This window comes from Phallusia mammillata, chromosome 6 (assembly GCF_965637545.1).
Source record: "Phallusia mammillata chromosome 6, kaPhaMamm4.hap1.1, whole genome shotgun sequence".
Classification (NCBI taxonomy): domain Eukaryota; kingdom Metazoa; phylum Chordata; class Ascidiacea; order Phlebobranchia; family Ascidiidae; genus Phallusia; species Phallusia mammillata.
This window is the reverse complement of record NC_137257.1, coordinates 25499401-25509688: the sequence shown is the minus strand read 5'-3', so window position 1 is coordinate 25509688 and position 10288 is coordinate 25499401. Positions and strand designations below refer to the sequence as shown.

The 10288-nt window shown below is 34.2% G+C and overlaps 2 protein-coding genes across 4 annotated transcripts; both read right to left on the bottom strand.

The window, feature by feature from the left end:
- Positions 1 to 4610, bottom strand: LOC145232090 (arylsulfatase G-like). 3 transcript variants are annotated; one of them, XR_013860827.1, is made up of 7 exons: positions 4468 to 4610; positions 4138 to 4274; positions 3612 to 3677; positions 3206 to 3391; positions 2467 to 2665; positions 2216 to 2341; positions 1 to 867 (listed from the first exon to the last, which is right to left on the bottom strand). XR_013860827.1 is itself a non-coding variant. In XM_080096603.1 (6 exons), exons 3-6 carry the CDS (start codon positions 3616 to 3618, stop codon positions 864 to 866), a joined length of 396 nt encoding a protein of 131 aa, XP_079952729.1. In that variant the 5' UTR covers positions 3619 to 3677; positions 4138 to 4274; positions 4468 to 4610; the 3' UTR covers positions 1 to 863. The 3 variants fall into 3 exon arrangements, 1 of the variants encoding a protein (XP_079952729.1); XR_013860828.1 differs by having other exon boundaries at positions 2216 to 2304; XM_080096603.1 differs by lacking the exon at positions 2216 to 2341.
- Positions 4611 to 4852: 242 nt separating this feature from the next.
- LOC145232085 (arylsulfatase G-like) lies at positions 4853 to 10179 on the bottom strand. The gene is made up of 9 exons (XM_080096596.1): positions 10054 to 10179; positions 9742 to 9878; positions 9388 to 9575; positions 8840 to 9019; positions 8206 to 8404; positions 7656 to 7823; positions 6381 to 6660; positions 5816 to 6040; positions 4853 to 5481 (listed from the first exon to the last, which is right to left on the bottom strand). Exons 1-9 carry the CDS (start codon positions 10135 to 10137, stop codon positions 5317 to 5319), a joined length of 1626 nt encoding a protein of 541 aa, XP_079952722.1. The 5' UTR covers positions 10138 to 10179; the 3' UTR covers positions 4853 to 5316.
- Between the last annotated feature and the right edge of the window lie 109 nt (positions 10180 to 10288).

Genomic DNA, 10288 nt, shown 5'->3' with positions numbered 1-10288 from the left:
CTGCAATTACATGAAACAGTGATTGTTAGAAAAGGTAATTTTAAGTGAAGTATAAAAAAATGGAAATCGAGGTAAAACAATATATTGCACATATTCATTTATGCTGTATTGCAAAAAGTAACAAAGTTAAGTGCATATAAATTAGTGCTTAGTCATGTTAAGTTGTAAATTCTTAGTGCATTTTTACAATACTCGGGACAAATTTACTAAACATGACACAATCATAGGTAAAGGTCCACACAAGTCCAAGTCCATTACTTACAAATATTTTTCTGTTGAAAAGTTGCAATAAAAACCAGCAGGTAAAACTATATTGTCATACATGTGTGATGTTCTAACACACTAGGCATTTAAATCAGACGGGTTTTGGAACGGCTTGGCCCAGGTCTACTATGTAGGTAATATTGCACAAGTTAAAACAGGTAAATGCGAAACACTGAAGTGAAAAACAATCATGAAACATGTTTGTAACTATACACAATGCTTGTTAAATTGCACAATTGCACCTTTTCAACATTAACACAACCATTGTAGGATAGATAAAAAAAAAAAACTAGAAAACATTTGGCATAAATGTAGATTGAAAAGTAGGCAGCCTAAAAAAGTATTGCATACACAAAGCATGGTCAATTGCAGTTGAAAACAGATTGCTGCTTTAAGACATGAAATGTTATCTTTCTTTGACACTAAAACTGGTTATTTTTCTGGTATGAACATAAGTTTCTGATTGTTGCATCTGCAGTAGAACTGTGTTGGATCACAACAAGGCAACACATCAGAGGATTGGGAGTAATCAGCAACTGTTGTGTTGTCACTCGCAATATCAGCAAGTAAATCAGATCGAAGGGTTGTGGCTGATGCTATTATCTGAAATGGTAAAACACTTGAGTTTCAGGGTTGGTCTAAAGACTGAAAATTGGGTAATAACACAAATAGATCAAAATGATTGTAAATTTACAATGCACCAAAAACTAAAAATATGACATTTCTAGTGTAAACAGTTTAGTAACATAGCTTAGGGGGCATTTAGGATTACCGATACTGATCAAGCCCGGTCAAAACTTGCAGATGACAAATGCATGTGTAAATTTCAGTTAGTTATGGGTCCCCTTCCCATATTGATTTTACTCGAATTCTTTTGTTTGTTTTTCTTTGTTTTTCTTCCTTTTTCTTCTACCCAAAGTTTGTCCGACTGGTTTTTCCATCAAATGTTTGATGGATTTGGCTGAAATTTACACAGATGGTAGATATATTCATGTTGATGTGCAACCCACTTTGTTTTTGTTGATAACCCCAGTATTTACCCCGCTAGCCCCCGTAAAATGGGTGAGTTTTTAAACAGTGTCAGAATTGGCTGAAATTTGGATTTCTTGTATAGTATGCCGTTTATAGGTATCGATTGTTGTGTTCAACCCTGTAGTCCTAACATTTACCCCACAGGCCCCTAAAGTGTAAAACGTATTTGTATGTTACTGGGCACCACAAACGAAAGATTTCTGTTGCTCAATAGTGTTACAAGGGCAACCAGTTGTATGTTGCTCATTGGTGGGTTGCTTGGTGGACGTTCTGGCGCCATGGCAGTTAGTGGCTTGTTGACAGCCCTATGACGTCAGAAACAATAACAGTTGTTGCTCAAAACACCTCTAGTGGTCGAAATTTTAAACATTGGCGGATTGGGCTGAAATTTTGCAGTACTATTTATTGAGTCATTGTGGTTTTTACATATTTTTTAGTTTGTGTGTCGAACCCAATTAGTTACCCTACTAGCCCCCTAAAATGGGTCAGTTTCTTATAATGTTAAATAGGACATACTTCAAACAATATCTGGGATGAATCTAATTTTATAGTTTGTATTCTCCATAGAAATTATTATTTAAGCCCAGTGCCGATCACTGTGTTTTACCTTACAACACCCGACTTTTTCATGGTTATCTCTTGAAATGCATTATTTTCAACCCATGAGTTTTTGCCTGCAGAAACGACTAAGGTTATAAAAGACAATGGCTAATATAGGACCCAATACAAAATAAGTATAGGAAATATATTAATGTTTTGAAATAGGTTATAGTGTAAATGCAACAACAAAATGTGCTAAGCCACCTTTCTAGTTTTAACCGATCTTTCTGTAAATATACAACTAAACCTTCGCCAATGAGTAAAAAAAAAGAAACTTGAGAAAAATGTCCCCCTTTCAAAAAAGGATTTTATATTTCACCTGGTCCAAATGAGGAGTATTTTCACTGGTCAGTTGTACACTTTCAGCTGGGTCATTTACAACATCAAACACAATTGGTGGATCATGTTCTGGAGCAGCATGATGTATTGTATGTACACAAGTTCTCTGGCAGTTATGTTTTTAATAAAATTACTTTTAAGTCCGAGAAGTAAAATCCTTCTAATATCAAGCATTTTTTTCAAGTTACACACTAAAGTAATGTATAACATAGTCCTGCTAATCTAACTAACCTGTCAGCAAATGCCAGTGGGACATGGGGGTGAGCAAATGCAAGGTAAAGTAGAAAAGGTTTTCCAGACTTTGATGCAGCATCTATAAAACTATCAGCCTTCTCAGCATAGTAATCTCCCAATGCTGTAAGATCTGCAGGTTGTTGTACGATCTCATAATCCTTATAAAGTGGAAGGGCTGTGTAATAACTCGGACAGTCTAGATGAAAATATGTCATTCAAATTAAAAAACTACTTTTGTCATCTTACCATTCACATAATGTCTTCTCTTTAGGAGTATATATTTGTTTTAAATCAAGTCTTTTTATATGTGTTTCTTGCAATCTAGTTATTAGCTAAGCCTCTACAGCAGGGGTGCACAACCTTAACCATTAATGTGTCAAAATGTAATTTACATGATTAGATCTCTTATCCAATAAAAGCTTTGTTGAGAACTAAACATGGTTTTATTAAGTTAACAACAGTAAGAGTTAACATCGTAATGATTCTAACCGCATTACCAGTTGCACAAAAATAGCACTGAACTCATTACTCAGCTTAAAACCAACACAAAATTTGAAATTCCTTTCTAGCACTGCACTGAAATAGATTGGTGGGCTTCTTTATTTCAAAACCAAATATCTTGGGCCACACAACCAGCAATTCCATAAAAATCCCTAATTCCATCAGTACAAACACAAAACAAGGTTATTTTGCTTAGTAACATTAACAACCAAGCAAAAAACAAGTTGTCATTTACCTATAGGTTCTGCAGTATCTGTAGATTTCCTGTTAAAAACTTGGGTTAGGCACTCTTTGCATTCAGGCCTGTTATAAGTAGGAACATCCACACAACCCATATCATTACTATATGGAAGTCCATAATAGTAGTCCAAACCTCTTGAGCTAGGGTGGAAATCGCGAGTCATTCCCAAATGCCATTTACCTAATCCACAAAACATACCAAGAAAAAAAGTTTGTGTTATTAAATCTTTCCGAAAAAATTGCTCTTTTTACCAAACCAAAAATACTCGTTTTGTTAAATTATTCTAAATGCAATACTGTACTGTCAAAAACAATCAAAAGGAAACTCTAACCAATTTAAAGGAGTATAATTATGAAATAGAAAAAATGTGAAAACAAGAGTATGTCAGTATGTTACCTACCTATCATTCCAGTATAATATCCGCTTTCTTTTAAAACTTCAGCTACAGTGGTTTCATTTTCTGGAACTACAAGAAAAAATTGCTAACACTATGAGAGCTTTACAAATGTCAAGTTGAATAAGATTTGTAAGCTATTCAATTACAAACATAAAAAAGCTTGCAGTTCCTACTTTATAAAAAAGATGCTTTGAAAACAATATCAATGACCACAGCATAACACATATGGTAGAGCTTCCTATCCGACGCACTGCCACCCACCTATGGGGAGTTTACAAAATTAGGTGGGTGGTCCACTATTTATTCATACATGAAATTATTTCAATTCATAATATATTTGTGGATAAAAAAACTCCCTATTTAAAAAGGGTGATATAAAAGGGGCCACTTGAGTTAAAAAGTACTGATCTATGGTAACAACTAAAGGAGTTGTAAGTCAACATTATGCACAACTTTTCACAAAACAGATAAAACATATTTCTGAAATGCAGCTATGGCAGCAGGCTATTATTGAAAACTGTTATGAAACCTTAATCCCTCTTCAGCCATTTTGTTGAGATTTGGAGTGACATCTTTGTTAGGATTCCAGTTTGCACCAAAATCTCCCCATCCAATATCGTCAGCAAACAAGATCACAAAGTTTGGTCGCTCGGATGTGACAATGTTCTGAACAATAAAAAATAATGAAAGGAACAGCTATAAATGCACATTAATAAAAAAAACAAGTTAGTATTTTTTCTGACATATTAGTTGGATTATACTATGTTACAATTCTACATAAAAATATGCATTTATCTTTGGTGACAACAAAAAAGTCTTTATTTAATCTTTGGTGACAACAAAAAGTTTTTATACTTGCCCTTTGAAATGTTGATGTTTTTTGATTGGAACTTCCAGAACATATGGCCAAGAATGTAAACAGAAATAAAATTTTCAACATAATGAGCTAATTAATTTTTATGAGATATTTTGTTACACCTAACAAATGTGGACAGGCTGAATAAAAAAAGACATGATGATTTGAAGAAGCATGAATTCAAAGACAAAATAAAAAGTAAATGACAAATGTGCATGGAGGAAAAGGCCTAAAAAACAGACATATACAAATGAACTAATTACAAAATATAAAAGAGTATTTTTTAGTTTATGAAAGCAAAATTCAGAAAGAAAGCAAAGAATTTACATTACATAACATCCAAGTAACTGCATATTTTAATTTACGGCACCAATAAATTACATTAAAACTAATAAGGAAAAAAACACACAAAATAATATCTTTGTTTCTACACAATAACTTATTTCATCTAACATAGTGTTACAATGCATAGAAAGATTAAATCAGTAAATAAGCAAATACAAGTTGCAATTTAACCAGCATAGCAGATTTTGAAATACACTATCAAGAAAACAATACAAGACAGCAACTGTTATTTTCTTTAACAATCTACTTAACTTTACACAGCATGAGTAAATCTTGATGAAAACATTTCTGCAAGATTAATCTGAACGGCACCGATCAGTTGTTAAGCTTAGTTAACAAGACTTTGGTTAATGGAAGTTAATGATCTATGACAGTGGCCTAACACACAAATCAATAATCTTCAGTTTACAGCTTGATTAATCATGATTGTTTGTGCATGAAAGTGTACATTTAAAAATACACGTTAGCAGCACCAAACTCCAATACTTTGTTGCTGTTGCTTTAAGGTTAGGGTAACCACAGCAATTTATCTTTTTTGCATTTGCAGTAAAATTGAGTTGGATCGCAACATGGCAAAGCAGAAGATGACGTTGAATAATCAGCGGTTGAGGTATTATCCGACTTCACACTTTCAAGAAACATCTCACGAAGTGCAATCGCATCAAATATTATCTGCAAGACACAAAAAAATTCTGTCGATTTTCAGAAAAATGCCTAAGAAAAAGTGTAATCTTTTTGTCATATTTGACACCCAGCTGTTTCCTAATTTCAGCTGCTTTCATAAAATTGATGCTAAAGAGCTTTAAGATAGACATTATATGCTAATTATTCACACAACGTCTTTAATAAATTCAAACAGCAAACAACACTTTTACATTTAAAGTGGTTATGTAGGTTAGGCTATGCATGCTCTTTAATAATTCTTTACAGATTTCAAGCAAAGACATTAATTGGTACAGAATAGGTAATAAAACACCACATTTTAAGTCTTGCAGTTATGATTAACCTGTGGTAATTCTGGATGCGATTCTTCAGTCAGCAAGACACTTTCAGCTGGATCATTCTCGACATCAAACACGATCGGAGGATCATGGACGACAAGAGGAGCTTTATTACCAGCACAGTCAGGCCAACTGCCACCAGTCTTCCAGTAAACCTTGTACTGCTTCATTCGGATCGTGTCGATTTGTCCATTTACCCCAGTGTCAAAACTGTTTGGATGGAACAGAACCTAATAAAAAAGTTTTCAGAGTTAAACACAGATTAAGGATGAGCAAAAATTTTACTCAAAGACTTAAGCTATTATGAATCATAGTACGCCAGGCCAATTGACACTGTTATGTCGAATCCAGCCGGTCTTCCAAGCATTCCTAGCAAATTATGGACATGGCTAGGTATTCACACATGGAATTTATCAAGCTCTTGCATGTAACTGGGTTTAACAAACAATGCTTATTTTTTTTTACTGATTGCAGCAAAAAAGGAATCACTTCTGTATGCAAACATGCTTCGTAACATTGAAACATTCACTAAATCATTGTTGTATTTTCACACCTGATAGCAAAACTTACATTATGAGCAGTGCTGGTCTTATCCCGCAGAAAATCGTTCAAGTCTATTCCATCATATTTTCGGTGAGCTGGCAGTTTTGCTCCAGCAGCAGATAAAATGGTGGGAAACACATCCAATGCTGATGTCAATGCATCACTGGTGGTGTTGGGTGAAACAACGTTTGGCCATGTAAGGACGGTGGGTTCTCGATGGCCTGCCTCCCAGGTTGAACACTTTGCGGTTGTGCCCCCACCGTATGTATCATAAAGCCATGAGCCCAAGAACGGACCTTGGCTTCCACTGCAAATGTGTTAGTACAGTAATAAGCTGTTGAAATTGTTGATTGGTTTTGCAATATTGAACTCACATGAAGCAGGGTCAACTTTTTTTAGCCATATAATACACACCCAGGTGTTATGCAAGCATCAAGATTTTTTTCAGATTTATACTTGTGCCACCAAACAGGTTTTTGCACAGCATTTCAACTCCAGATACAGACATTAAATAAACAAAAAATATGTACATAGGGCAGAGAAAACGGACAAAAAGTGTAAATTTTATGACTGTTTAAACTCCAATAAAAATCCTTTTATCCAGAGACTCATTATGTGAGATACTTTGTGTGCTACATGTAGGACTTGAGCATCATTGTGCTGTTGCCTCCTATGCATAGATGGTAGTCACAAAAAACAAGACCTTTTAGATGCATTGTGTCGAAATTATGTTACCCAGATAGAAGTTGTAGCATAAAACTTGACCTATATCAATAACTACAAGTTATTATGTTGGTAATGTGTTCTTGCCAAGACTTCTTGGACTTTACGTAGGCATTAGATAAAGGTTTACAATTGTACACAATACACAAGGTTCAGCAACTCATGTGACAAAGCACACATGACAGTTGCAAACACAAATATTGACACATTTGCAACTAAAATCAAGACTTTATTCCTGATTTAAATGTACAGGCCAATCCCTTTTGCGTGAGACAAACTGGAAAACTAATAGTGGTGCAATACAGGAAACGTTTACAATTGTTAAATTGGAAGTTTGACAGAAAACTGGGAATATAGTACAGTGGATGAATCATACAAAAGCATGTACCATAAAATCCATTGTTATCTAAGGAGACAATAACTTAATCCTGCCAAACGACAATATGGGTATTTTGATGCAACGTTTCGCAATTTAAAATTTATATGATGTTGCTAAGCAGTTTATGGATCATTGCTCATTTTTTTCAGGAAAGTCACTTTTATTGGTTTTTGGGTGTGTTACCTAATCTAGATTCTAACCTGTATTCACATTTGCCACTCCATGGACCATTATCACCAGTAAATAATGTCATTGTGTTGTCATAAACTCCATTGTTCTTAAGTGCTTTAATAACTCGCCCAATCACATCATCCATTTCATGAAGTGTGTCAGCATAAACCGTATTTACATCCGTTGAGTTTGTGAATCTGTGCTCAAAAAAAAAAAATGACTGTCAAACAAGTTACCTGATAGTGTAACAGATATGGTACCAACCATCTTTAAGGTTTATTCAAAGACAAACAATATTAAAAAGTAAGATTGGTAAATAAAGCCTGGTGCCAGGTATTTTATACCAGTCAGTCTAGCATAAAACACTACATCAGCTTAAAAAGAACCACAATAGGGGGGTTATAATTCACTTATAGTAGCTAATAAGTTCCGTCCATGATGAATGGTGAAGTTTTTTTATTATTGTTAAGCTTAGTAACTACTTACTACAAGCATACAGTAGCACAGGTATTCTTACTATGCGGGTTAAGGTCCTAAAAATCTCCACTCCTTTACATTACACAAGTACTGTAAGTTTACCTAGGAGCATGAGCATGTGGGCAATGCATGTGTGCAAATGCAATGTAGAGTAAGAAAGGTTTTCCTGATTTCACAGCAGCATCAATAAATCCATGTGCTTTTTCAGCGTAGTGATCTCCCAATTCTATTAGGTCAGCTGGCTGTTCAACGATGTCATAATTCTCGTACAATGGCAATGCTGTATTGTAGTTTCGACATTCTGAAGATAAACTTGTATGAGACAAAGCACTTTATGTGTTTTCTGGCTTAACAATTTAACAGTAAAGTCAAAGTCTCACAGATACAAACACAAGACCAAATAGTTTCTTTGCTGTACAAAGTTCAGGACATTTAAAAACCAAGTATTTGTTTATTACATTTATATGCCCCAAAAAGTAAGTTTACTATGTCAAAACCAATCATTACAGATTTAAAGTGTATGCAGTCTTGTTTATAAAAAAACTTATTTTTCATGTGCAAAAAGACACAAGAGTTTCAGAACATTTCTTTTAAATATCTCATTATGGCAATACTAAATTTTAAAATGACAGCTTTGCTTCTAGCATTATATAACTTACACACATTAACACCATACAGGTGCCATAATTGCAGTGCAATCCTAATTCTTGCTATTACTCAAAAATTAGCAACATACCAACAGCAGTAACATTGTGAATCATATCCTTTGGGGTTTTAGGACATTCTTTGCATTCTGGTCTGTTATAAGTAGGTACATCCACACAGCCCATGTCATTACTATATGGAAGTCCATAATAGTAATCGAAACCTCTTGAACTTGGATGATATTGGTGAGTCATACCAAGATGCCATTTTCCTAAACAAAGAAACCATTTTGACTATACATATAGTGTTTCATAGTCACTTTAACACCTACATATTTTCTGGGGTTATACAATGCTTTAACTAAAAAATGTTAAGATTAGGCGAAGATCCGGATTAACCGATGTCGACTAGATAAAGCCATGCCACATTACAATTCATTTGTACCCCAAGTTTTGTCTGAATTAGGCGAAGATCCTATTTAACTTAATTTTCCTATATTAAGGGATTACAGTTTTAGATTTAGTGTGCACAAAGAACAACATTTGCATTAAACCAGAATTGGATGTACTGTTGTTGAAAATAAGGACACATTTTTCAACAAAAGCGTGTTAGCAAATGCAAACATACAGCATTAGTTACCTATCATTCCAGTGTTATAGCCATTTTCTTTCAGTACTTCAGCAACTGTAGTTTCGTTTAAGGGCAATCCAGCAACTGAGTTGGGTTCAAAGTTATTCACAATTCCAGTTCGAAGTCCAATTCTACCAGTAAGTAATGATGCTCTTGAGGGTGTACATACTGATGCGCCGGCATGAAAATTTGTCAGTCTAAAAACAGTGTAATACTTAATATTGTGCACAAATATATGATTTTAGCATGACTGAATTATATCACACCAAAAAAGGGCTTCATTATATTTACCCTTTGTTGTATGTTTTTGTTCTGTGTTGCCTAAAGTTTGTAAATCAAGTACTGAAATATGGCAAAACTAACCTTAATCCCTCTTCAGCCATTTTGTTGAGATTGGGAGTGACATGTTTGTTAGGATTCCAGTTTGCACCAAAATCTCCCCATCCAATATCGTCAGCAAACAAGATCACAAAGTTTGGTCGCTCGGATGTGCCAGGGTTCTAAAGTAAAAAATCTTGTTTTATGATGATGTATAATGAGTTTGATTAAACTGTATTAATATATGCTACATTACAATGAAAAAAAAACATTAAAATAACAACATGTTAATTTGAGTGTGAGTTTATTTGTCAAAATTGAATCACAAAATGCTCAAATTAAAAAAAATTGTTCAACCTTTTCAAAAATGCTGATGGCATGTCCAAAATAAATGAATGATGAAGCAAATACAGTAAACAAAATTTTCACTGCAATCACCATAGTTTGTACCTCCTAGAACTTCTGTTTTGCAATAAATGTGTTAAATTATGTTCTGCGATGCGTTTTGCAGTGTAAGCAATTTACTTAACTGAATTAACCAAAATATTAAATCAAATGCAAACATTGGGACAATATTCAGTCATTAACTGCA

Coding starts and splice junctions, on each gene's coding strand:
- LOC145232090 (XM_080096603.1), bottom strand. Junction 2,666..3,205: donor AGATACTGCAGAACCTATAG/GTAAATGACAAC, acceptor ATTTTCATCTAG/ACTGTCCGAGTTATTACACA.
- LOC145232085 (XM_080096596.1), bottom strand. CDS start 10,137: ATGGTGATTGCAGTGAAAATTTTGTTTACTGTATTTGCTTCATCATTC. Junction 8,405..8,839: donor TCACAATGTTACTGCTGTTG/GTATGTTGCTAA, acceptor GTTTATCTTCAG/AATGTCGAAACTACAATACA. Junction 7,824..8,205: donor CCACATGCTCATGCTCCTAG/GTAAACTTACAG, acceptor TTTTGAGCACAG/ATTCACAAACTCAACGGATG.